General features: G+C 54.4%; 1 protein-coding gene, 2 long non-coding RNA genes and 1 other non-coding gene across 5 annotated transcripts; 2 read left to right on the forward strand and 2 right to left on the reverse strand.

The window, feature by feature from the left end:
- Window positions 1-1,719: 1,719 nt before the first annotated feature.
- Window positions 1,720-12,123, forward strand: ST6GALNAC2 (ST6 N-acetylgalactosaminide alpha-2,6-sialyltransferase 2). 2 transcript variants are annotated; one of them, XM_086857527.1, is made up of 10 exons: window positions 1,720-2,897; window positions 7,495-7,587; window positions 7,705-7,762; window positions 8,335-8,509; window positions 9,232-9,397; window positions 9,481-9,619; window positions 9,782-9,885; window positions 10,030-10,113; window positions 10,671-10,770; window positions 10,957-12,123. In XM_086857527.1, the coding sequence occupies exons 1-10, from the start codon at window positions 2,773-2,775 to the stop codon at window positions 11,122-11,124; spliced, it is 1,212 nt and encodes a 403-aa protein (XP_086713653.1). In that variant the 5' UTR covers window positions 1,720-2,772; the 3' UTR covers window positions 11,125-12,123. The 2 variants fall into 2 exon arrangements, with proteins under 2 accessions (XP_086713653.1, XP_086713654.1); XM_086857528.1 differs by lacking the exon at window positions 10,671-10,770 and having other exon boundaries at window positions 1,782-2,897.
- A 978-nt stretch (window positions 12,124-13,101) lies between these two features.
- LOC111937269 (uncharacterized) lies at window positions 13,102-16,340 on the reverse strand. Its single transcript, XR_002868533.2, has 5 exons — window positions 16,238-16,340; window positions 15,538-15,617; window positions 14,427-14,514; window positions 13,352-13,469; window positions 13,102-13,188 (listed from the first exon to the last, which is right to left on the reverse strand). It is a non-coding gene; the product is annotated as an uncharacterized LOC111937269 (long non-coding RNA).
- LOC111937597 (small nucleolar RNA R38) lies at window positions 15,687-15,762 on the reverse strand. The gene has a single exon (XR_002868668.1). It is a non-coding gene; the product is annotated as a small nucleolar RNA R38 (small nucleolar RNA).
- Window positions 16,332-21,162, forward strand: LOC147649799 (uncharacterized). The gene is made up of 3 exons (XR_015278068.1): window positions 16,332-17,013; window positions 18,047-18,133; window positions 18,227-21,162. It is a non-coding gene; the product is annotated as an uncharacterized LOC147649799 (long non-coding RNA).
- The last annotated feature ends 4,513 nt before the right edge of the window (window positions 21,163-25,675 follow it).

The following is a 25,675-nucleotide window of genomic DNA, read 5'->3' on the forward strand; positions in this document are numbered from 1 at the left end:
TGTTTCCAAATGGCAAATTCCTGACTTTCCCCAGGTCACTTCCTCTGGACCATTGGTCATCCATCTGGAGCCAAGCCTTGCTGTGTCCCTTGTGACTTACTTGAGCAGTTGGTAATAATTAGCTGTGCTTAACGAAGGGCCAGAGTCAAGGGCACGTGAGCCAAGGCAGCAGATCGCAGGGAGCGAATCTGCATCAGAGCGAACAAGGCAGACCCTGAGTCACAGCGGGTGGGGACAGCTCCAGGACCTCCGAGCAGGACCCCAGACTCTTAACCACGCTCTGCTGTTCTGAGTCTTTCAGAAAATGCCTGCACCCTTGAGGGCTGGGAGCAGCTTTTAGTGATAGAGGCAAAAAGCATCAAATCCCTCCATCGATGCACCCCCATTTCCCTGAGCTGCCTTTTGCCACTGGGGTACGTGTGACCCCCTCTTCCTGCCTGTCCTTCCCCAGCTTTCCTCCAGCAGGGCTTGAAGCTGGATTTCACCCCTGTGTGTCCAAGTGGTCATGGTCTGTCCTGTCCTTCCAGCTTCTTGCCTGTTCTCTCCTTCCCTGAGACAACCCGTGTCCAGCTAACCTTCCCTGCCACAGCTCCTCTGCATAACAACAGGGTTCCCTGCAAGTCTGCTTTAAAATCAGCCTGACCACGATCCCTTTGTGGTGTCCCAGGTCTGGTGTCCACTTTCCCTGTGGGACAAAGCCAGCAGTGACACCACTGCCAGCCTCAGACACAGGCACCGTGTTCACACCACAGCCTGGGCACTTTGTGGATGCCAACACGGTGCCATCCCCACACAGCCAAAATTCCCAGAGGACCAGGGCTGGCAATGGAGGGATCTCTAGTAATGGAAGCAAGTGGAGATTGAAGCAAACTCCTGTTAAAATGTGCTTGGCTTTTATCTTCCTTTGAACCTGTCTGGGCAGGCTGGAAAGGAAGCTGGGAGTGGCTGGATCTGAGGGGATAAAGGAGTGTTGGGGAAAATGCAGCCACAGTGGGACTCAGGAACAGGGATGGGGTTTGGGCCCAGGTTTTGGGGTTGAATAATGAAAGGGGGTATTTGTGAGGGGCTGGAGGTGTGTGACAGCTTGGAACAACACACAAGTGCTCAGGGAGCCACAGGCACAGGGTTTGGATGGAACAGGGCTCACCATCGGGCTGTTCCCCCGAGTCTGGTGACTTCCTAAAAATCCAGGCCCCCAAAATCCCTACAGTTCAACTGTAAAGGCTTGTTTGCCTGCTGAGTCCCTTCCCCCGCTGCAACAAACATTTTGGTATGCATATCCTTCAGTTCACAGGCTGGTTCTTTCAGAGTTGTACTAAAATAACGCCGAAATATTCTTTCAAAAAAGAAACTGGAGCACATCCTCTCTGAAAATACCAAAATAATTCATGCAAATTCCCCCCCAAAACCCGTTTTTCCTTTCTTCCAGCCCAAACTCTTTGTCGAGCTTGCCACAAAGCCCCCAAAGGTTTTGTTTGCTGCAAATGCAGGCGATCCATTCAGCCAGAACGTGACCGGGGACCCGGGGGCGGCACCCCAGCCTTGTGCCCCCTTCTCCTCGGGGACAACCCCACACTTGTCCCCCCTTTTCCCCCCACATCTGCGCCCTCCTGGCGGAATCACCGGGTGGCTGCGGGTGCTGCTCTCGGGCACCCCAAGGTCTGTGTTGACAGCAGAGCCTGCAGTTTCTGATAAGCACGAAATAACCGGCAGGCCCCCGCGGGGGTGGCACAGTGTCCGTGTGTCCGTGTGGCCGTGTGTCCGTGTGTCCGTGTGGCCGCGTGTCCGTGTGTCCGCGTGTCCGCGTGTCCGTGTGTCCGTGTGGCTGTGTGTCCGCGTGTCCGTGTGTCCGTGTGTCTGCGTGTCCGTGTGTCCGTCTGTCCGTGTGTCCGTGTGTCCGTGTGTCCGTGTGTCCGTGTGTCCGTGTGTCCGCGTGTCCGTGTGTCCGTGTGTCCGTGTGTCCGTGTGTCTGCGTGTCCGTGTGGCCGTGTGGCCGTGTGTCCGTGTGTCCGTGTGTCCGTGTGTCCGCGTGTCTGTGTGTCCGTCTGTCCGTGTGTCCGTGTGTCCGTGTGTCCGTGTGTCCGCGTGTCCGTGTGTCCGCGTGTCCGTGTGTCCGTGTGTCCGTGTGTCTGCGTGTCCGCGTGTCCGTCTGTCCGTGTGTCCGTGTGTCCGTGTGTCTGCGTGTCCGCGTGTCCGTCTGTCCGTGTGTCCGTGTGTCTGCGTGTCCGCGTGTCCGTGTGTCCGTGTGTCCGTGTGTCCGTGTGTCTGCGTGTCCGCGTGTCCGCGTGTCCGTGTGTCTGCGTGTCCGCGTGTCCGTGTGTCCGTGTGTCCGTGTGGGTGCAGCCCGAACGCGCACGTGTTTGAGTCGGACAGGAAAGTTACAAAAAGGGGAACCCTGTTTACGAGCCGTGGGTGGGTGGCATGAAAAGGAGGTGAAAAAAAAGAAAAAAAAAAAAAAAAGAAAAACTCAGTTCACTTCTGGGCTGGGTAAATGTTTAATCCCCAGCTAGGAGAAAAAGCAGCTCAAAAGTGCTTTTTTTCTCAGCAAGTCTGAACCAGTCAGCCGGGTGCCTCCTCCCTCCGGCTCACAGCCTCCCTCCCACCGCTCCGGAGGAATATCCCAGCCTGCTCCGAAGTGCGGCCGGGCAGCCGGGGCAGGACGGAGCCAGCCCACAGCGCTGGGCGAGCTGAGGCTTCGGCAAGTGTTTGTGTCCGGGGCCGGCTGCCACGCTCCCGCTCGCCTGCGCTGCTCCAGCGGATGAATCGCCCGGGATGGGGTCCCCGCACTGGAAAAGGCTCTGCCTTCTGCTCCTGGCCGGTTTAACATCCTCCCTGCTCCTCTACAGCCACTACCACGCTACGGTGGAGGCGCCCACCAGCCAGAGGATGATAGCCAGGTAAGGGGACGGGGATGGGACAGGGGCGGGAGGCAGGGATCTGTAAATGCAGCACGAGGTACCCTGCTCTGGGGTGGGGAGGGGGAATCGGGGTGCCACTGTGGGCCCCTCAGGGCAGGTGATCCCAGCTCTGCCCCCGGCCGGTTTGGATGTGCTGGCCGCAGGCTCTGCCCCCGGCTCCGGCTCCTGCCCGCGGCCGCCAGCCGAGCCCAGGGCTGCCCAGAGCGGGACCCCGAGGCCATCGGGGATCTCCAGGGGTCCCCGCCGGGGTTCAGCGCATCACAGCCCAGAGAAACCATTGCTGAGTGCAGGGACGGCTGAGGGTGAGGATCAGACCCGCTTCAGCTGCCGGCCAGAGCCGCCGCGTGTTCCCGCCGGGCTGGTGCGGGGTCGGATCCCGCTGCCTGTCCTGGGGGAGGTTTGGCTCTCATGGGGCTGCACCGACCCCTCCCTTGCGGAGACAGGGCACGGCTGCCCGGTCTCGGGTCCCCCGGACTGCCCTCACCGCCCGCCAACTCGGGGCTGCAGCCTTTTCCAAACTCCAGCAATTTGTAACTCCCCCTTCGTCTGCCTTCCCTGCACCCTCCAAACCTCCCGGAGCCCCTTCCTGAGCCTCCCCCGTGCCCAGCGGGACGGGGAGCCGGGGTGCCCCGGGGAGCTCCGCCGGGTGCGGGGGAGCGGGCGGGGAAAGGAGCCCGCACAGCGCTTGGGCTGCACCATCAGCTGCCCCGTCCCCTGCGAGCATCAGGTGCCGGGCCAGGAGAGCGCTGTGGGTGTCACCCACTCCTGCCGGGTGCTTGTGGGTGCCACCGGTGTGACAGAGCCCAGCTGCCTGGGCGCTGCCCGGGAGCGAGGGATGCTGTGGGGACCGGAGCCGCTCCTGCACAGGATGACATTTCCAGCGGGGTGAGGATGCAGCCGGCTGAGCTGCCCTGCCTTTCAGACCTTCTCTCTTCCCCAGCTTGGAGCTCTCCTTGCCCGATCCCATCGTGCCAAGGGCAGAGGTCCCCTCTCCTGCCGGGCTGGTGGATCAGCAGTATCTGCAGCAGCCCGGGCTGCTGTTGGCTCTTTCCACCCTCGCCGTGCCGGGTGTGCAGCAGCTCCCCACAAAGAGCTTCATGGCCATGAGAGGGGAAACTGGGCCCCATGAGGGCAGCAGAACGTGCTCATGGACCGCACTGGAGCTGGGAATGGAAACCAGCCACGCCCTGACACAGGGTCTGTGGCCCAGTGAGAGCAGGGTATGGAGAAAACCGGTGGGATGGAAGCAGGGAGCAGGGCAGCTAACCCTGCCTGGACCTGCTGCAGCCCCAGGTCACCTTCCTTGGAAAGCCAGCCCAGGCTCCAGCCCCTTGACTGATGGCACCAAGGGTCAGCTTGTCCAGCCCCAGAGAGGGGTCCAGGGTGAGGTAACACAGAGCTGACCCGTGCTCCAAAGCTCTCCATGGGTGCTGCTCGTCCCAGCAGAGCTGTGTCCCTGCAGTGCTGGTGCTACCCTGCTGCTGGATGTGCAGCTGAGTCAGGAGCTGGAGCTGGGCTGCCCATTTCACATGGCTGAGGTGCCATCGCAGAGCGCTCTGCCAGTGGGGACAGGAGGGGCAGGGTCCTCACCTGTGGGTGCAGGTGACTCAGTTTCAGCAGGAGGTTTGTGTGAGCCGTGTCTCCATGTGGAGATACAGGGGGATGAAGGGGATCAGCAGGAAGCTGATCCCCTGATAGGTGGTGGCTGCTGCCAGCACTAGGTCACCCCAGGACCAGATCCCCACAGCAATGCCAAGTCCTCCTCCAGTTCTGCACAAAGCTGGCCCAATGGAAGTGGGCAAATGCCCTGTTCCCTGCAGAGCTGGGATGGAGGGAGCCAAATCCCCCGGGGTTCATCTGGGCACAGCCCTGTCGCACTCCCTGCCCGTTTGTCTCTCCCAAACCCCACTGGTGAGCTGCTGGCTGCACTTGTGGCTTTATTATTAGGGCAGATGGGGTGAGCATGGAGCTCTGCCCAGCCTCGCTGTGCCACTCCTGCTCTGCACCAGGAAAAGATGCTTCTGGAGCTCAGCCCTTCATGGAGATGGAGCAAGAGCAGGTTCTTGTTGCTGTTTTGGCTCCCTCAAATGTATCTTTGGGGCCCTGGGAGTATTTGATGAAGATAAGGCCAGATTGTGTGCTCACAACACTCACACACAGCGTTATCTTCCGGAAATGAGGGATGGCCTTGGACCAGAAACGTCATATTTGTGAATGTCACGATGGTGAGGGAGCGCACCCAGGCTTGGCTGGCTCTGCTGCCACCGCCGGTGCCCGGGCAGCCACAGCCACTCCTTGCCACAGCCCCATTGTGCATCGGTCGGTCCCGGGCAGGATTGTCATCTTCTGAGTCAACCAAGCAGCACGAGGTGCTTCACCACATCCTGGCAGGTGACGTCAAAGCGCTTGGCTCCCCGTCACGCTGCCAAGCTGCTGTCTGGTGGGGGGCTGGCTGCCCCACGCCCTTGCTGGCAGGGTTTGGGCAGCAGCAGTGCTGGAGAGCTGGCTCCAGCACCCACAGCTGGCAAGCCAGTGCAGGGAGGTGCTGGCACTGATTTATCAGTTCAGCACACAGCCTGGAAGAAACGATGAGCAGGTGCCACCCACTGTGTCCGGCCATGGGTGGAGTTGGAAGGAGCCAACCTGCCAGGCTCCCTCCATCCTGGGCACAGCCAGGCTGAGCCCCCTGGGTATCCCACAGGTCCCTGGCAGCTCAGAAAGCAGTGCAGCACCCTCCCACTGCCACTGCCCAGGGCTTTGCCTTGTGCTGCAGCCACTTAGATGAGCTGGGGAAGGGATAAATAAGAGCAGGAGAGCTTGGAGAGCTGGGGAGGTTGGGCAGAGATGTTCGGTTGGGGCTTGGGAACCTGGAGGGAAGGGCTGGGGAGGTGGTGGAGCTGGGAGAGGCTGCTTGGATCAGCTCAAGCCTGGACATGGTGGGTGAGGGTAACAGCCTTGGGGTTTGGAGCGGGGCTGCACCTCTGTGGCCAGAAAATGGGTGAGTGGCCAACCCAGGGGCTTTGCAGGAGCCAGCTCTGGGGTTGGAGCAGGGAGGTTTCCCCAGTCCCTGGGCCATCAGCTGGGTGGTGGAGGTGTTGATAAGCTCTGCTGTTGAGGCACATGGGCTGGGGTCACCTGCACTGTGAAATGGAGGCAGCAAGTGGGGCTGGGCAGCTCCCTGGGGTGAGCTCCCTGCACCCCAGGGCAGCTCACCAGGGCTGAGCCCACTCGGGGTCCAGAGATCCAGGCTGTGGGACACTTGTGTGGGAGAGCTTTGCTCTGGAGGATGTGCTGTTGGTACCTGGACTGAAAGAGCAGCTTCCAGCGTAACCACCAGGTCTGGTACAGCCTCTGACAGCCCTGCCCTTGCTGGGAGCACACCCTGCACTGCCCCCTGCAAGCCAAGGGAATGGACAAGTTTGCTCAGGCTGGGATTAGTTGGATGCTTGCAGGGGTAACACCAGAAAGGCCCTGCAGAAAGCTGCAGCTCTGCATCTCTCTGAGATGGCTCAATCCCATCTTGGTGGGCCTTCTTGGGGATTTGCCCTCCCTCCTCTCTGCCTGCTCAGGTGATCTCAGGATGAGCCTCAGGGGTGAGCTGGTGGGGGCTGTCCCCCCATATCATTCCATGCCCCCAGAACGGCACAGAGCAGGCAAATGGGTTTGGATCTGCTCCTGGGCAGGGCTGTGGGCGCTGCTGCTGTTGACAGGGACAGAAACCCAACTCCCTCTGTGCCCCTGTGCCAGGCAGCGTCGTGTCAGTGGGGGCTGGGGGGGGGGTGAAGCTCCGCTCCCCACCTGCCTCTACCTGTCCCCAGGCTCCCAGGCAGAGATCCCATAACAAGGAGCCCTTGTCTCCTCCACAATACCTCCCTTCTGGCGCAGCACCTGCCGCCTGGGCTGGCGGCGGGGCCGGGGGCTCTGAAGGGCCTTTCTGTGCAGGGATGAATGGGAGCCTGTTCCCCTCCGGTGGGCTCCCACCTCCTGCTTGCCTGCCACCCCCAGCCCCAGTGCCCCCCCAGGGGCTAGGTCAGCTCAGCCTGGCCCCGTGGGGCTCAGGGCACCCCAAGCTGCTCAGGACAGGCAGCCCCTGCTACTAAGGAAGGATCAAGGCATGCCCCAGCTGCCCCCATGGCACAGGGGGTCCCATGGACCCAGAGAGCCTCCAGACCCCGGTTGCTGATTGCTTCTTCAGTATAACAACCAAATGTGTCCTGCTGGCCTGTGCAGTTTATTCCAGCCCAGGCCTCTTCGGTCTGAGGAATGGTGGGATGGTGGGAAGAGCCAGGGGGGTCTCAGCAGGATTCCCCCAAGGCTGCAGGCTGGATGTGGTTTTTGGTATGTGGGAGTCCTGAAGGTGGGGCCCACCAGGAGACAGTGATTGCACAAACCCTGTTTTATTTGTTTTGCAAATCCTCCTCTCTGCACTTGCAGATGGGGGTGGGTGGGCACAGACAGCAGTGGAGAGGAGATAAATGGAGGGGTGGTGGTCCTGCCCTGTGGCTCTCACAGGTTGGGGGCTGTCAGGGTGTTCAGTGTCACCTCCTCAGCTGAGCCCTCACTTGTTCTCTCCCAGTTTGCTGCAGCCAGAGCCGCTGGTCTTGGCTCCCTCAGGGACACCACACGGAACCGGCAGCCACAGGTGGGCTCTTGGAGACAGCTCGGAGAGGTAAGGAGGGAAGATGCTCAGCCATCCTGGCAGGAACTGGGAGGCCCCTACCCACTGTGGGCTTCCCCAGTGCCCAAGTGATGGATTTTTAACTCTGCCATGTTTCCCCCATCCCAGTGGGAATTCCTTCAAGCCCTCTGGAGAGCTGGAGGAGCTGGAGCCCAGCGGAAAGCAGGTAATCATTAGCACAGCACGGTGACATCCATGGTGCCCCTCTGTGTGGGGGTTCTGTTGGATGAAGGGCTGTGTGGGGAGGCTGAGGAGGAGCAGCATCCTCTGGGAGGGGTTTACAGAGGAGCAGCCTTGTCTGTCCACACAAGTGATTTTCCCGTGTGGAGGCTGGAGCCAGCATCATAACCCCCTCTGACTCCTGCAGCAGTCCAGGCTGGAGACTCATGGGGATGGACCCAGGCCCTGGGGGGCTGTTCTCATGGAGCAGAGCCCTGATGGGGCCCACACCTTTAACACCTGAAGGTGCTGAATCTTTCATGCCCTCAGGTGACTCTGTAAACCCTGGTTCTCCCAGCCCCACTGAGCCGGGTGCCAAAGGCTGTTTTGCAGCACAAAACCAAAGTATGAGGCCGTGCCCTGCCTGGGTGACCCAGCAGAATGTGATGGACAAGGAACATTTCTGTCCGTGGGTTTGTTCTCACCTTGGTGCCTGCTGAGGGGTGGAGGTGTCACAGGGAAGGCAGATCCCTGCTGGAAATTGAGCAGGAATCCTCCTTCCTCCTTCCTCCCTCCCAGCCCAGCCCCTGCCTCCACTCAGTGATGGCCAGAGCAAAGGCAGACCCCAAGTTTCGGGAAATCTTCCACTTCAACACCCCTGTGCTGATGTGGGACCAGCACTTCACCCTGGAGACCTGGAACAGGCTGAAGGCACGACACGTCCCCTACGGCTGGCAAGGCTTGTCCGTCGCAGGTACAGACCCAGCTGGGATGTGGGGCAGCTTGAGGGGACTGGGGAGCTCAGTAGAAGGGACTGGAGATGTGGGACAGGCAAGGAGCTCTGCAGAGGAGCCAGGAACGCTGATCTCTTCCCACCCCACCTCCCAGGGCACAGGGAGGGTGCGGCTTTGCAAACGCCTCTTGATGCATCTTGTGACATTTTCCCTGAATAAAAGCTCCAGTGTGTCCATGATTATTAACTGGGGCCAGAGGAGCTCGGACAACCAGCTCCATTGTTGTGCATGGAGATTGTTTCCCTTCCCACCCCAAACCCACTCTCTGTTGTCCCTGGCAGCTGCCAGCTTCAATCCCTGGGCTGGGAAGTGCTGGGAACAGCGAGCAGGAGAGAACCAGCAGTTGCTGAGACATTGTCAGGAGGGGATGTGGCCAGCACAGGCAGCAGCATCTGCAGGGCTGGGGCTGGAGATACCTGGATGCATCCCTGTGCCTTGCACAGCCTTGGGTGGCCACTGTTTGTAGCAGGGTTAGGAACATGGAGAGATTGGTGACACCAGGCTGGGACAGGAGGGCCTGTCTGGTGCCCCCATATCCCCCAGACCTCTCTCCTGCACGGGGCTGGTGTGAGTTTGTTTTTTTGTGTGCTGCTCCTGGCTGTGCCAGCTCTGTGTGTGCTGCTGCACGTGGGTTGACAGGCACCTTTTCCCTGCTGACTGGTCACATCCTGCTCCATTCCAGTGGTGGGCAGCACCCTCCGGCTCCTCAACACCTCGGCCAACCGGCACCTCTTCGACAGGGCCGCCTTCTCCGGGGGCTGTGTCCGCTGTGCCGTGGTGGGCAACGGTGGCATCCTCAACGGCTCGCGGCAGGGCAAGGCCATTGACAGCCACGACCTGGTCTTCAGGTGAGGACGAATCCCAGGCAGGGTGGGGCCAGGGGTGCTGGGAGATGCCAGCCCTGGACACGTGTTCTCTGCTTTTCCTGCAGGCTCAACGGTGCCGTGATCAAAGGCTTCGAGGAGGATGTTGGCACCAAGGTTTCCTTCTACGGCTTCACGGTGAACACCATGAAGAACTCCCTCATCTCCTACGAGGAGTATGGCTTCACCCAAATTCCCCAGGGCAAGGTGAGGCCCTGAGGACTTGTTGGGGGGTTGAATGAAATTGTCCCTTCAGGCTGGGCTTGCTTCTGAGACCTCCTCATCTTGGGAGCCCTCAGTCCTTGCCTGCAAGCGTGGGCAGTGTCATTAAAACCCCCTCCAAGTGCCCTGTCTGTGTCCCTGCTGCAGGACCTGAAGTACATCTTCATCCCCTCGGATGTCCGTGACTACGTCATGCTGAAATCAGCCATCCAGGGCAGCCCAGTGCCCGAGGGCTCAGACAAGGGGGACGAGTGAGTAGCTCCCCAAGATTTCCCCAGCACACCCGAGGCATGACTCACCTGTCCTCACCCCACATCTATCCCTACTGGGATAAACCCCAAAGAGCTCCAGGACTCCCATGACAAAGTTCTGCTCTTCTCCTTGCCTTGCTGCAGGCCACAGAAGTATTTTGGACCAGAGGCATCTGCAGAGAAGTTCAAGCTGCTGCATCCTGATTTCTTGCAGTACCTGACAGCAAGGTGAGGGTGATGAGCACTGTGGCTGCTCTCTGGCTCTGCTCTGGGATGGGCTCAGACTGCCTCCCTCCCCCTCTGCTCATCCCAGTACAGACCAGTAGCTGCCCAGCATCAAAGTACAGTCCCAGTCTCCTCCAGACACTGGAACCACCCCTGCCCTGCTGTCTGCACACAAGGCAGAGGTGTCTCTCCCCTGCCACTCCTGCTCACTGCAGCACAGCTCACATCCCCTCCTATTCCTCCCTGTGCTCACCTTGCTCCCACTCCCCAAAACAAATTACATTTTGTCCCAGTCTAACAGGAGCAAAGGCAGGGCCCAACAGGATGGTCTTTTCCTGCCTTTCATGAAAGCAGGTGCCTGGGTTGGGGTGGCTCCAAACAGCAGAGCCAGCCTCTGAACAAATGAGAGCAGCCATCAGAGAACCCACCTGAGCCCCGTGTTTCCCTCAGTGCTCCTGCCTTACTGGGCACCGGTGTCACTGGGGAGGGCTGGGTGTGTGTGGGTCTGGGGTGCAGGGCTGTGCCAGCCCTGAGCCCCACAGGCACCGTGTCCCCGTCAGGTTCCTGCGGTCGGAGATCCTGAACACCCAGTACAGCTCCCTCTACATGCCCAGCACCGGCGCCCTCATGCTCCTCACCGCGCTCCACACCTGCGACCAGGTATGGGGCCACAGGGCCACCGGTCCCTGGGGAGAAGGGAATCCCCCCTTTGGCTGCTGTGGGGTTCCAGTGTATCCTGGTGGTTGTCCTACGTGTCCCCTGTCCCTGAAGGGAGTGATGGTGGTGATGGAACACCCCAGGTGAAGCCTTGACCCTGTCCTGTCTGCCTCGCCTCATTCCCCACAGGTCAGCGCCTACGGGTTCATCACGGCCAACTATGAGCAGTTCTCAGACCACTACTACGAGGTGGAGAAGAAACCTCTGGTGTTTTATGCCAACCATGACATGATGCTGGAGGCAGCACTGTGGAGGAGCCTGCACCGTGCAGGGATCATCACCCTCTACCAGCGCTGAGGCCGGGAGGTCACTCACAGGGGCAGGTCCAAGGACACTTGTGGCTCTTCTCCTTTTTCCTGAGGGTCACCTTCTCTCTCCTGAGGGCTCTTCCCAGCTGGCCAGGCAGCCCACGGAGCAGACTTGCTGCACCACAGCCAGCAGTGATGTGAGGATAATGGGGAATCTGAAGCTGGTGGAGGAATGTTGCATTTCCTCAGGGATCAGTGTGATTGAACGTGGCCTTTGGGGCAGCCAGAAGCACCACAGCACGTGGCTGTGCCCTGCCAGCCCCAGGAACATGGCTATGGGGCAGCATGGCCCCTGTGGAGCACAGCAGGGCCAGGGTGGTGCTGGAAGAGGATGCTGGAGGTACTGGAAAATGCCCTTCACCTTAAATGCTCATCACCATGGTGGGACCACAGCAGGAGGGATAAATCCTTGCACTGGAGACCAGGTGACAGGAGCCCTCTAGAAGGACTGCAGCAAGTCCCAGCTGCAGCCAGTGGGTGTGTGCCATGTTCCAGAAGGATCTATCTGCCTCCCTGGCCAGTGGCACAGACAGCAGGGCAGACACAGTGGCCCTGTCACTGTCCCCTTCTTGAGCTCTGGTGTTTTCTGACAAGGCTCACAAGCCATCAGCTGCGAGGGTCACGGCAGCTCAGCCAGGACACCAGGAACACGCCCAGGCCCTGAGCAGCCCAGAGGTGACACTGGCCTCAGGCCTCAGCCGTGTGTGGGACACTGGGGTTGTCAGCTTTCCACAGGGGCTCTGGTGCCCTCTGAGAGGCAGCCCCACACAGGTGGGTCAGTGATGGTAACTCTTAATTTCCTTCCCCAGACCCCAGGGGAGGGGAGGGTCCTGAACCCTTCAGCTGTCCCTCATACACCAGCACTGCTCAGGGAGACCCACCTGGGGAGGCTTCTCCAGCTGCTGGGGGCTGGGGACAGAGCAGTGTAATCCAAGACACTTTCCCACTTTGTGTAATTACATAAATGTTGAATGATTGTTTTCCTTAACACCTGTTTCTGTTGTTTTGATGAACTGGGTGGGGTGAGACCTCCCCCTTTACCTCCTACAGCAGAGGATCATTAACAGGGAATAGACTTCAACTGGGAACAGCTCCAGAAGCAGATGGGGATGGAAAGCTGTTTAAATCATGGAGACTCAGACTGGGAGACCTGTTAGCAATGAGCACAGCCACTTTCCACTTGGAATGCTATTTGCTGTACGAGGTTGATGTACAGAGATGGCAAAAGATAGCTTGGCCCTGAGCCAGGGAACCTCCAAAGCCCCTGAAGCTCCCAGCAGGCTGCTTCCAGCCGGTTCACAGACGCAGGTTAGGCTCCAAGCCTGTTCCAGATGTAATCTCTAGCTTGGGGCCCATCTTGTGTTCCCACGTTTCAAATTAACCTTTGTTCCCATCAGAGCCACCTTACACTGGTACCACACCAGCCTGTCAGGCCTGTTTTGTGCTCCCAAACACTCAGCAAAACCTTTAGTGACAGGAATGAGCCTGATCCTCACATCCCCTGGCCAAGACACTCTGAAACCTCCTCAAACCAGCTCTGGCCAAGCCTCAGGTGACAGCAGCAGCAGTGTCACACTCAGGACAAGATGAGCAGGATGGTGCTGTAATCCTGCCTGGAGTCATCCAGCTCACAGGCACCCCATCAGAACTGAACACCGGGAACCACAACGTGCACCACAAGAACCATTTGGCACCAGACCTTAGCCAGAAGTTGTTTTGTCACACTGTTCCCATGAACTGCTTTGGGGACAGAATCTGCAGACACTCAAGTCTTTGTGTTATCAGGTTTGCTATGAAGGGTAAGCTCACAACTGCCATTTCAGGAAGGGTTTTAATCCAAAATCCTTCCTACCTGCACCAAACCATTTCTGTTCAAGAAGAAGCAGAAGCATTACAGTTGGAAAATACCTTCAAGAGCATGGACCCCAGCCTTTATAGAGATAGCCAAATAAAACCCAACTTCGACTTTTTAAGATCTTCCACAACTTATTTTATTCTGGAACAGAAGAAAGCAGGGAACCACTTTTTCCTCCAGGCAACTGTAGATCAGGTCCTGGTGAAAAAAAAAATCAAAAAACGACAGTATCAGAGCAGCTGCAAAGTTTCTGATTTACACTATTTAATTTGGAGTACAGGTCTCAGCAGACAAAACGTTGCTCCCACCCAGGCCAATGGCACTAGTACTCAAATTCTTTTTGGTTTTAGCGGTCCCTTACCCATGGTGTGGCTGCAGCAATGACTGAGCAATGAGGAGGAGCCTGTGGCTACACACAGGCAGCCATTTCACATCTCAGCAGTCATTTGTGACACTCAGTCCAGAGCAATCTTCTGGATCTGTGAGAAACCACAAACCAAGACTGTAACGGTTTTCCTAAAACATTCTGAAACAATTCCTACCTGTCTGGTCTCAAAGCACTGAGCAGCTTTTACTTTTCCCATTTATCATCAGGCTGCCTCTCCACTTCATTTTCCCTGTTACATCCTGGAAGCCAAAAGCTCCAGGTGTTTGTTCCCAGTGCCTGGGAGACAGCTGTGCTGTCAGAACACGCAATGTCCCTGATTTGTGGTACCATTCCCTCCCCTTTCACAAACCAACCCTGACTCCTGACGACACTCCCTGTCATCAGCTCTGCTGGGCAGCCTGTCAGAAGTTATTGACCTTCTGCAAACAAAGCCAAATTCTGTTCAATAAAGCATAAAATCATTTAGAAGAAGGCAGCTGTCAGCTGCCCAAGACAAAGTGTTGTTCCAGCCTGTGTGTTCAGTGACTGTACATCAGGCAAGATAAAAAATGCATTTCTTATCTGCCCTTCAACCTGTCACTATTTGCACAAGGAACTTGAAAGCTCTTTGCAGCTCTAAACTGTGCTATGACAACGGCAGCTCTGCTCAGCTCTGTGCCTGGGACTGCTCCTGGCTGCTGTCACACGGCACAGGGTGGCAGGACAGGGGACAGATTCTGTCACACTCACACCTGTGCACCCTTTGCAAGGGGCAGGGGACCCACTAAAGGAAGTACCTGAGCCTCAGTGGACACTTTCCTCCTCAAGCTGAGTGTCAGACAGGGATAACAGCACATCACAGGCTCAGTGTCTGTCCCACCCATGGCTACACAAGCCCCTCATGTTACCCAAAACCACACACAGTACAGATACCCAGCTGTTCTCCCTGGGGTTTTTCCTGGTAAACCTTCAGAGATTAGGCTCTGATTCAATGTGCCCACAGGCCTGGCATATAATTAATGATTTAAAAACGAACAACACACAATATTGAAGAATTCAATTCTCTTACCAGCCTGAAGCCAAACATAGCAGCTGCCCTCTGGCCAAAGCTGTCTTTGGGCAACAGCAGCCCCAGGATCCTGCAGGACCATTTCCTCCTAAATACAAGTTGCAATGAACACTGTTAGCAAAAGTACTTTAAATAAAGTTTAAAAGAGAAGTCCTCTTTTCCTTATCTTTCCCCCAGAGAACCCCAGCACTGGATCACAGAGCAAGAATTAGACAGAAATTCTCCATTCAAAGACAGGCAACTTTTGTCTCACAAACTTAGCAGAGAGAAACCTGTCCCTCAAGACACAGAGGAGCATGTTTGCCAGGGGGCTGTCTCATTCACAGACAAGAAACTTTGGGAGGTGGATGCTATTAAAATCCTTGCTTAGGGAAAAACTCCACCAGCTCTAAGACGTTGGTGGTTTGGACCCTTTTAAGCTGTTAAATCTGACATTCTCCTCCTCATCTTCTAGAAACCTCCCAATCCAACCTGTTCGCTGCACACAAGAATAACCCATCCATCCATGGTGTAATCTGTCTATGGGTTTATCGTAAGAAATGCATTCATCAGACCTAGGACAGCCACATCCCCTCAGGTGATGGATTCCTCAGGGCGTGTCCTTCACAGGATGACCCTTTGGGGCAGGTGAGCTGCACCTCCCCACCCCCAGCAACCTGATACAAGTTTGAAACTGTCCCAGAGCACCTCCAGGTAGGCAAAGAGGGCAATTATTCTGTCACTAGGTGTATTTCTGTGACAGATACAGTTATGAGATGAGCTGTGTCAAGTGTCTCCATAATGGGCTGTCACCCAATCCCTCCTACCTCTAATCCTTCTACTCTGGCTCATCTCTGACCATGCTGACAAGCAGGTGCTCTGCCATGCTGCTTTTCAGCTTGTGCTCTGTGGCAGCAAAGGGCAGCACAGTCAGGTGGCAACTGTGACAAAGCTACATCCTTGATTGACTTAATTACATTCATCAAGCCGTTGGGGTTTTATATCCCCTCCCAGGAGCTCCAGGGATGTGGGAGGGTATCATTTGAGACAGCAAAGCAAGTCCTTCTTCCATAATCGCCCAGGAGGAGAAAAAACCCCAGACTATGCCAAGACAGATGCAGCTGTTTCTCACCATCGTGCAGGGGCACTGTGGGTAAATCAGCTCCCCAGCCAGGGGAGTGTTTTTACCCCTTCTTGACACGGTGTCATGCTCTGAAACCGAAAAAGGGGACAGAGTTAATTCGGGTAACAAATCATCCCTTTACCTTTGTGTCTCTAACACTGAGCCTCAGAGTTATGTTTCCACAGAGGAAAGATCAAATTCAGACAGGGATAACTTTTATCATCACTAGCTCAGCTTCCGGATCAGCTAAAGAGTGGAGGACCACCCTAAATCTCAAATCTGTCCTTGCCCTGGTGCCTGTCACGCTCCTCACCGGCGTAGCACCGACGCCTGCGGGTACACGCAGCTCCTCGGCCCCACCGTGCGCGGGGTCTCGGCCCGCTGAACCCCCACCTCGGGGTGCTGGGACACAGCTCCGACAGCAGCGCTCCGCCTGAGCCGCACCCGCTGCCCATAAAACGCTGAGCATCGCCCGCGGGTCCCGGCGCAGCCCCGTCACGGCCGGGCCGGAGCTCGCGGGACAGAGCCCCCGGCCTTGCTCTCCCCATCCACCATGGCGGGGGGAAGGGACAGTATCTCGCCCTCCCATGCAGCCCTACGGGCGGTTCGGCAGCGTACGGGAGTTCCCCGCACACCGTCCCGCTGTCCCCGCGCCCCTCGAGGCCGCCGTGCCCGCAGATGGCGGCCGATGACGGCCGGGCCCACTCACCACACACCACTCCGGCGCCATGCTGCCTCAGAAAACGCGGGGAGGGCGGGGCCGCGGGGGCTCATGGGAACGGTAGTCCTGTTCCGTGAGGGCTCATGGGAACGGTAGTCCTGTTCCGTGAGGGCTCATAGGAACTGTAGTCCTGCTCCGTGAAGGCGCATGGGCGCTGTAGTCCGGCCCCCTGAAGAGCGCGGGGGCTGACGGGACGTGTAGTCCTGGCCCTCAGGAGTAAAGCGCGCTCCTGCCCGCCTCATCCCACTCCTTAATGATATTTACTAATTATTTATTAATTCTTTATGTCCCCTGTTCATTATGGAGACACATATAATTGTTCTTAGTAGGCTGAATGCTTCAAAAGGCTGAACATGCATTAGCTCATGGAGAAAGGGGCTAATAAACTGGAAATCTCTTAGAGATTAGTCAGAGATTAGTTAGTAAATGCATGTGCCGCACTTTGAACGTGCAATACTTCCAGGATGTGCTGTGATTGTGCTTTGCTGTTAAAACCTGATTTGAAACCCACAGGGTCCTATTTAGCTTATATATGAAACTATAAATGAAATTATAATTTACATATGAAACTAGGAATGGTTCCACTTAGCTTGTATATGAAGCCTGTGTGAACGTTAACAAAGTGCAAACAGAACCAAGGAGAAGAAACATAAGAACTGCTATTGTCTACTTTCTTGCCCCAAAGGCTTATCCATCCTTGAGGTAAAAAGCTCCAGTGAATGGGAATGGAAAGCCAACAAACCAGAATCTGAAAGCAGCCAAGTGTGAGTACAGATTCCAACCCCTGAAATGTCTGGGAAGTGCAGGATTCGTGGTCCCTTGGGATGTTTGGGTCAGAGGTGTGCCTACAGAAAGCTGCCAAGATCCCACACTCCCTTTGCTCTCCAGAATGGCCCACACTGTTTTTAAAGTTTCTTTCAAAAAGTCCATGGGCTGAAGGAAGCTTTAAGAAGGAAGGAATAAAAAAGTGCAAGAAGGCTGCAGAGAGATGCCAATGTGCTGTTATAAATAAGCTGCTTCCAGCACAAGCAGCTGTCTGTGGTGTTCCCCAGCCCCCTGTGCCCCCCGCTAGATGCAGAAACCCCAGTATTGTCCTGGCTGGGAAGAGCAGCCTGCAGAGTCCTGGGCTCTGACATGAGGACACGAGAATCTTCCTGCCCCACAGGAGCCTGTGGAATGGGTGTTTGGCCTGGTAGGAAGGCAGATGATGGTACAGAACAGTGGTAATTAACATTGCCTTCATTGAAGCAGCCTTTGCTCCATGAAGATTTGGCTGGTGATCTGCCTGGCTGATTTTAGCTTCTTAAATAAGCAAATGTAACCCATCTAATTCAACTAGAATTAGCCCTTCAAGGTCCCAAGGGAGGCAAATTTTAAAAAATAAAACAACTAAAATTCTCCTTAAGCAGAGTTCAGATCCTGGAAGAAGAGAAGATGTAACTTGGATGTGCTGAGGGATTTGCCACTGTCTTGATTTTTGGGTGGAAGCCACAGAGCCCATGTGTACCTATAAAAGGGAGAAGCTCTTCCAGGTACCAAGTAATGAATGGACTCAACAATTAAAACCTTTTAACATTAAAATGTTAAAGAACAGCATGAGCTAAGCGTGCAGCCAATTGGATGTAATAGTTCATGTTTGCAGTGCACGGATAATGTTTCCAAGGATGTCTTGGAGTCAGAACAAAGACTCTGGGTGAAGAGGGATAGTCACCGCCTCGCCCATGCCCACGCTTTCCTAATTCTCCACAACTTTGCCTGGGTGGGAATTAATCGCATTTTCTCGGCTCTTTCCTTTAGAGGGCGACCGCATCCCACAGATGTCCTGCATGGACAAACCGGGAGCTGCAGGACACGGCAGAGCCTCCCCGAGGTCAGCAGGATGAGGTGGGTTTTATGAGGGTCTGTGAACCTTCCGAGATGTGAAGGAAGTTACAGCCTGGTCTGAGGGTTGTGTTTGAACATACTCTCCTTCCTCAGGCAGCTGCAGTGCTGTCCCAAGGGCAGTTTGGACATAATTTGAATAGATTTCCTGTGGCCAATCTCCAGCAGTTATGGTCTTACTCCAGTCTCTGAAAGGTTGAACAAGTAAGAAAAGCTATGAAAAGGGCACGTAGTTCTCTTGTACATGAACTTTTGGAGGCTGCTGTCAATTTCCCTGCAGAGGATTTGGAGGGGATTGCTTCCTCCTACAAATCATACCAGAGATCATTATCTGACAGAGGAAGGAAGGATGGAAAAAGAAATGGAAATCAATGACAGAACCACTCCATCTTCAGCAAGGCTTTGATTCCATGCTCAGATTGAAGGACAAGGTCATCGCTCAGTTTTCCACCCATTTCTTCTCTCAGCTGCCTGTAAATCCCTTGAGGGAGAAACTCTCCGTGGTTATTGACAGTAATTTGATTTCCTCCTGATTTCCCCTCTGCCTGCCCCGGTCCCACCCTGCAGACAGGGCTCCACAAAGCCTGGAGAAACAAAACATCTGGATGTTCAGAGATGCTTTGCTGTGGTTATCTTCAACATATGGCCAGGGGGAAGCAGCCAGGGTGTTTGAACCCATTAAAAGGCCAGTTCCCCCCTGGCAGACCCCAGCCCCCTGCCAGGCTTCAGTGTACAGAGCAAGAGGAGATGCTGAGGTGCAGGGATTGATGCTTGTTTCTGTCAGAAATGCTGGGTGCCCAACAAAAACCAGTCCCCTCGGGTAAGGCTGGAGATTGCTTATTGGTATTTCAGGTGCCAGACTTCAGAGAGAAAAGATCTGTACTATGAAAAAAAAAAAAAAAAAGCCTGCCACAAGGTCCTAGATCCTGGTGTCAGTTGCTTCAAATCAGTCTCCTGGAATGGCAGAAAGGCTCTTTGGAGCTCAGCAGCAGACAAGCAATGTCTTCCCACACAGGACAAGGCACACTGCAAACAAAACATCTTCCCTGCTCCTGGCAGAAAAGCTCTTAAGCCTTCATTTAATATTAAATACACGTTTAAACCTAAGCCCGTTCCTCAGCATGTCTTGTGTGCTTATGTAGAACTTTAGCAGGATCAGAAATGCTCTGCTGTAACTGGAGGCCTGTGCACTGAATAACAAGAGCTTTATGCTTACAGAACATCTGTGCAAAGAAGGGATGGCTTCTCTGGGATGGATTCTGCAGGTTGAGAAGAGAAAATGTTCCCATTTCTCCTGATGGTGCAGAAGAAATTGCAGCTCCTGCCACTCAGCTGTTCATCCTGCTTCTTCCCCTTTTTCTCAAAATTGAGTTTTGAGCACAGTGCAATAAAGCCAGTCTCAAGGTACCGTTTTTTGAGTGCAACACAGAATGGATCTTGGGGAGATTGTGTCAGTGGGATGGAGACAAGCTGATCAACACTTTTGATCCTTCAGGTCTGTGTCCCTGCCAGGCAAAGTGAGCCAGGTTCTGTTCCCAGCTCCTTGGAGGAGCGAACAGAACAGACAACACACACAAAACATTCTAATGCCAGTGCATGTACAGATAAATCCTAGGGCCAGATCGATGCATCTCTTGAAAAACAGCAGCAGGAATCCAGCTTCTTCATGGATGAGCATGTTTAATTGAAATATATGCCCTCTAAGCATACCCAGAGGTGGGAGATGTGTACAGCTACACAAGTGCACCCAAAGATAGTGGGAAAACGTAAACATTATAAAGCTACCGAGACCAGGAGAGAGATTTCCTTTTAGGCCAAGTTAGATGAGCAAGGAAAGGTGAGTTGTCCTTGCTTTGGGCAAAGAGATGGATCCTCTCTCTCCATTTTCTGTGACAGCCTGAGTGATTACAGCACATTAAGCAGAAAGGGAGTGAGTTTTTGGTATAAAACCACCCAGGTGATATTAACGGGAAACTTCTCAGGCCCTCTTTTATCACAATGTTTGTTTGCTTGGATTACATGGCCAACCAGCCATTGGTTCAGCCATCCCCATCTGCACTGTGCTACAAGCAATATTTCATTTTTCAGGCTCAGATACCAGAAATATGCTGGGCACGCACAGAGCAAGTAAGCATTTTCTTGCAAGTAATTAGCATAAGCTGCACTGAGGTCAAGCAGTTGTGTCAGAGCACAATGCAAATCAACATTTCTTCCTACTGCAGATGGAAAATGGAGAATTGCAAATGTCATATCTCCAGCTCACCTCTTGCTTCTCACCATTTATTCCAGAGGAAGAAGATAATTGTTTTGAGGTACTTTTGAGAATAGCATCTCTGCTGCTTTCATTGCTTAATGGGGAAAAAAGTGTTTAAATGATGAAAGGCCACATTATTTCAGGACCTTTTAGATAATTTTTCTTGCCCTTGTGCAGGGAGAGCAGGCCAAATGCCTAATTTGACCAAGTCTGAAGGTAAACTGAGGCTTTTCAAGATGACAGAGGGCAGCTGGTTAAAGGACAGTGGTTATTCCTCCTGCTGCTTGTAAAAAGGTTTCTTGAGAACGGTTTTCCACTGACATCTGCTTGCAGGAGCCCTGCTGCCAGGCATCAGACCAGGGGCCACCCAGGCTCATGTCATTTTTGAGGGGTGCAGATTCTGAGCTAGAGGTCAGTTCACTGCCCCTGCTAATGAGTGTTCTCTGGAAAGGAGATTTCAGTAACTTTGTTTTCCGTGGAATTGTTCAGTGAATCTGTAACAGCCATTCCCTCCTGTGGGGAGGAGAGGGACCAGCTTCCTTTTGTTTGCTCCATGTCTGGCTCCTGGTGGTTTTGTTTGGTGGCCCCAAGTTCCTGCACAGGAAGAGACCATAAATGGCCTTTTCTATCAGCCCTCACTGTATGGGCCAAACTCATGGATCTGCTTATCCTAGTCTTGTCTTCAGGCTCACAGGTGTGATCTCTTCAGGGTAGATCAAAGAGTGTAGTGCTGTTTTAAACCACTGTTTTCCTCCAGAATGTGATCTATCCACTTGCAGATGGCTTTTATGGTCTCTGAAGCTTCCCATGGATTAGCCTGAGTTTGACTGTATAAACATTTTCTCTATCCCACATCCTGCTTCCACAGCATGTCTCATATTCACTCCTCTGTCCTTTCACTCAATCCAAACATCCTGCAGAAAGCCTCCAGCTCCCCTGGACAGCCTTCCTCACTCCCTTTCCCCACAGGTTGCAAATAAAACTCAGCCAGACACAACCCCCAGATATTTGAAGACTGCCTCCAAGGGAGAGGCTCACACGCCTGTCTTTCTGATCCAGCTACCACCACTCTGCTGCGGTGCTGCTGCTGCAAGGTCGGTCTGCCTTCAGCCATCTCCCCCCCTGCACTTCCCGAGCGCTCTCCTCTCTTCCCCCAGCTGTCATCTCCTCGCTGCTGAAGGAGGTGGGCGGGAGAACACGCTCCGCGGGAGATGCCTAATCTTCCGTGGCGCTTGTGCTCGGGGATGGGAGCGCTCAGCATCCTCCTCCACCCCTCCTCCCAAGGTCAGGGCGAGAAAGCCCCACCGTGGCTGCCTGGGAAGCGCTGCTGGGGGTTTGGGGTGTGTGTGGGGAGCTGGACATGCACCCCTTTATCCCACAAACCAGGGGCTGCACCCAGCACGCTGCAGAGGAGTCTCAGGGTAACCCCTTCTTTTGGGGGGCAGGACTGAGGCTTAGGGGGTCCCTTTCTGCTGGAGCAGCTGTGGGGCAGGCAAGGTGAGGCAGGGGGAGCAGCACAGTGTGGGTGGTACTGCCACAAACCGCAGCACCTGGTTTTCCAGAAGTTGCATGTGAAGTGCTGCTGACTTGGAGCAGCTGGCAAAAAAACTGGAAACAAATCCCTCCACCCCAATCATTATTTAAACAGTATAAAGGTCTCTGTAAATGTTTAAAACAACGTGGTTGTGAGGGGAAGGAGGAAAGACAAACAAGTTTGCTGTTTCAGCTTTGCAGAAACAGATCTTAATTTTTGGCAGGGTTTTATTCATCCAGAAGATCCAGCTGCTAGCCCGCTTTGGGAGGCTCCAAATTCATAATCACTTCCCAAACATCTTCCAGGAGGCTGCAGTTTGGCATGGGCACCACTTTAATGTCTGTGTTTGGTCAGGGCCTCATGCCATAGGATCTCGGTTCATGGCCAGGGCACCTCTTCTAGGAGTCAGTGGCTGTGAGTGCTTGCTCCCAGTGGTGTTTTGCTTTCCCAGACCTAAGATTTATGGTGGCCAAAGCTCAGCCAGGAGGAAAAGCTCAGCAGGAGCCAGGGAGCTCAAAGGAGTGAGGTGTTATGGGCTGGCTGACTGCCTGGGTACCTTTCCTACATCTGAGCAGGGCAGGAATCAGGAGCCCACTGTTCCCTGAGCACCTCTCCCAGTTCCAGCCCACTGCCTTTCCTTCCTCATCTGTCTTAGCAGCACTGCCAGCACCTGCTGCATTACCACAGCAGAAACCCTATGTAATTCCTGTTTAAATACACAGCTGGCACCATGACTTCAACTAATTCAGCTTTTTGCTGTTGAAGAGCTGGAGCTGCATCCTGGTTTGGCTCCAGGCTGAGAGGGAATTGATCTGAAGCACTGGGCATTGCGAGTTGCAGGAGATCCGTGGCTGCTCTGCAGCCTCCATGCAGATCTGATGCCCTGGGTCCCAGATCCCAAACCCTGGAGCATCAACCCTGGAGCGGGACCATCATCTGTGTGGGCTCTCAGGGAAAGGAGGGCATCCTGTTCAGCATGAGGGAGACTTTGGACTGGGAAAAAGAGGGTTCATTCACGAAGAAGATATATCAGAAACAGGACCCTGGGGAGCAGAGGAGGACTGTACTCACCACCAACTTGCTTGAGGTCTCAGCTTGTCCCCAGCCCCCAGTCAGGGCTAGCCTCTGCCCAATCCTGCTCTGCTCCTGTCCAACCAGGGAAGGAGTTTGTTCTCCTGCTCAGTCTTGTGTTGCCCTGGTGTCCTTCTGGCCTCATCCTGCTCAGCCCAGCTGTGGAGTATAGATCCCCTCAGCACCCAGGGCTGGGTGGCTGCTCTCTGCTCTGAGTTGCTTTGTCCAGTGTGTGCAACCTGTAGTGCTACAGAAATGTGCTGTGATCCCCTGTATTTGCTCTACAATGCCTCTAGAACGACATCCCTTCCTCCTCCTGTTCAATCTGACAATGGTGCTGGGCTGTGATTTGAAGATGCTGTTTTCAGAGAAGCTCAAGTACCTCTTGTGTGGCTAAAGAAGTCTTGCTGCTGCTGAGGTGCATGTGGCTGTTGCTCTGTAGGTATGGGAGGAGGATGTAAATGATGGTTCCTCATACAGCCAGTCCCAGCCTGGCTCTTGCTGCTTCTGTTTCTGGAGTCACCTGATCCAAAACAGAAAGACTGAGCTCAGCTGGGCTGGCTCTTGAGCAGGGCTGCTCCTGCTGCCTGGGACTTCATGTAGTTTGGGGGGGAAAACTCTGATGCTATTTTCAACCAAAGCCTGAGTGATGTGATGGACCAGCTGCTTGTGTGCTGTCCTGCCTTCCTGGAGTCCTCTTCTACTCAAATCAGTAACTGCCCACAGACAGCACCAGGAAAAGCTGTTGCTGGGGTCTCCTTTGCTTTTCTAACTTCAGCCAGCTCCTGTGCAGAGCCTACACTGAGATAAAAGAGACTGACACAGTGTGAAACCTTCCTCCTCTTCAGCAGATGGTGTTTGTGACAGTGGACTTTGCTTGTGTTGTTGTAGCAGAACGGCCTGGGCTAGCCAAGAAACAGAAGGAGAAGCTGCAGCCTAGGCTTGCTGGAACTGGCTTGCTGTGTAAACCTGACCTGAAAGCCTGGATCACAAAGGAATTGTTGATTTTTCAAGGATTGTGTTTCTCTGTCATCTCCAGCTCACAAGCTAAAGTACTGCCATGACTTGCCTGCAGTCAGCAGCTCCAGTCTCTCTGAAGCACTCCTGGCAGTCTCCTGGGAATCTCAGTGAGCAGGGAGGTGATGCGTGTTGCAATGTGAACTTCACGTTACCTTCACAGAAAACCTTAACGCATCTTAAGTGGGGCTAACCTGGTGTTGCTGCCTTAGGCTTCAGCAGATCAGCGCTGCACCTGTCCTAGTTCTGAACTCTACATGCTTCATGCCTAAAAATCCTCGTGGTCAGAGAACCTGCCCTGACTTGAGTGAACCAGAGGTGCTGCTCACTGAGCCTGTTCCTGCATATCCTGCTAAAATGATCGCTGAGAAAGTGAAGCTGAACCTCCATCAGACCCATTTCTGTCAGACTGAGACTGCTGAGCACTAACTGCAGTGGATGGTTTCAAGATAAGCCTCAGTCTCAATCAGGGTGAACAGGAAAAACATATTGCCTTCATATTGTCTGAAGGCTGCCTTCTGCACCATGACTGAGGGTGGAACCCTGTTATCAGCAAGGAGCAGGTGTCAGCTGGCATAAGCCCTCCAAGAAACTGGCTTGCCAATATTTCTGTCCTTATTCTATCTATCACATTCAAGATGTGAGTGAACACAGAGCAAATGTTGTTCCTTCAGCTGAAAGGGGCAAGAAGCCATGTGCTTTGAGGCTGCTGTATGTCTCATTCAGCAGGTTCCAGGCTTCCAGAAACACTTTCCTCAGTTTTCTGGCTATCTCTGACTCTGTTCCCAACCCTGCCAAACCACAGCAATCTGTGAAGAAATCGGTGAGCATGACAGGGAGACTATTACAGGTTCTGTCCTCCCACTTTTGGTTAATAACTGGGAGAGATACTAACCTTCATGGGGAAAGGGTTATGTTCATCTGGGAGCTCTGCTATTCAAGCACATAGAAATCCCATGGACACAGATACCTGCACATGCAATCCACACTCAGCTCATGCAGCACCCTTGTGTACTTCTCTCCTTGCCAATCTGACTCTGATAGCACCAGATTTCCTCACAGCACTTGGGGACAAGCTTCTCTTAGCCCTGACAAGCCTCAAAAACTCTTTCACAGCAAGCCATGTGTGAACTTAATGTGCTCCATATCAGCACCACCTACCTGCCTCTATTCTGCCTGGTTACAATAGTGCCAGCAGGCCTGGGCAGGTAGGAGGACACTGGACATAGCTGGACTTGAACGCTGGGGGGTTCAGCCAGAGTGCACTGCTCCCCACAGCACAGCTTTCAGCTAAAGATCAGATCTCTCTTCACCTCCTCTTTGACTCAAAGCTCTCAAAGCAGTGCCGTATGGATGTGATCACAATGTTCATTAGTCTCTGTCTGAGCCCCCTCATGCTGCAAAATCCCTGGAGGGGATGGGCTGCAGTGGGATGGGGTTTACTGCTGCTGAGATCTGGTGGTTTTTCCCCTGGGGTTTCAAGAAGTTTTGTTCTACCCATGAAAAGTGCCAGGCGTCAGGAGGAGATTTGTTTCTTGGCAGCTGTTCCCGTTTTGCTCCAGAAAACCAATGCTGTGCTAGGAATGCACCATGACTAAAATGCCTCTGGGTTGCTCAGGTCAAATAGCAGCAATAGGGGAAACGGGGGACAGAACAGCAGTTCTGCTCA

The sequence above is a fragment of the Cyanistes caeruleus genome, chromosome 19 (genome assembly GCF_971803275.1).
Source record: "Cyanistes caeruleus chromosome 19, bCyaCae1.hap1.1, whole genome shotgun sequence".
Lineage (NCBI taxonomy): Eukaryota > Metazoa > Chordata > Aves > Passeriformes > Paridae > Cyanistes > Cyanistes caeruleus.

Coding starts and splice junctions, on each gene's coding strand:
- ST6GALNAC2 (XM_086857527.1), top strand. CDS start 2,773: ATGGGGTCCCCGCACTGGAAAAGGCTCTGCCTTCTGCTCCTGGCCGGT. Junction 2,898..7,494: donor AGCCAGAGGATGATAGCCAG/GTAAGGGGACGG, acceptor GTTCTCTCCCAG/TTTGCTGCAGCCAGAGCCGC. Junction 7,588..7,704: donor CTTGGAGACAGCTCGGAGAG/GTAAGGAGGGAA, acceptor CCCCCATCCCAG/TGGGAATTCCTTCAAGCCCT.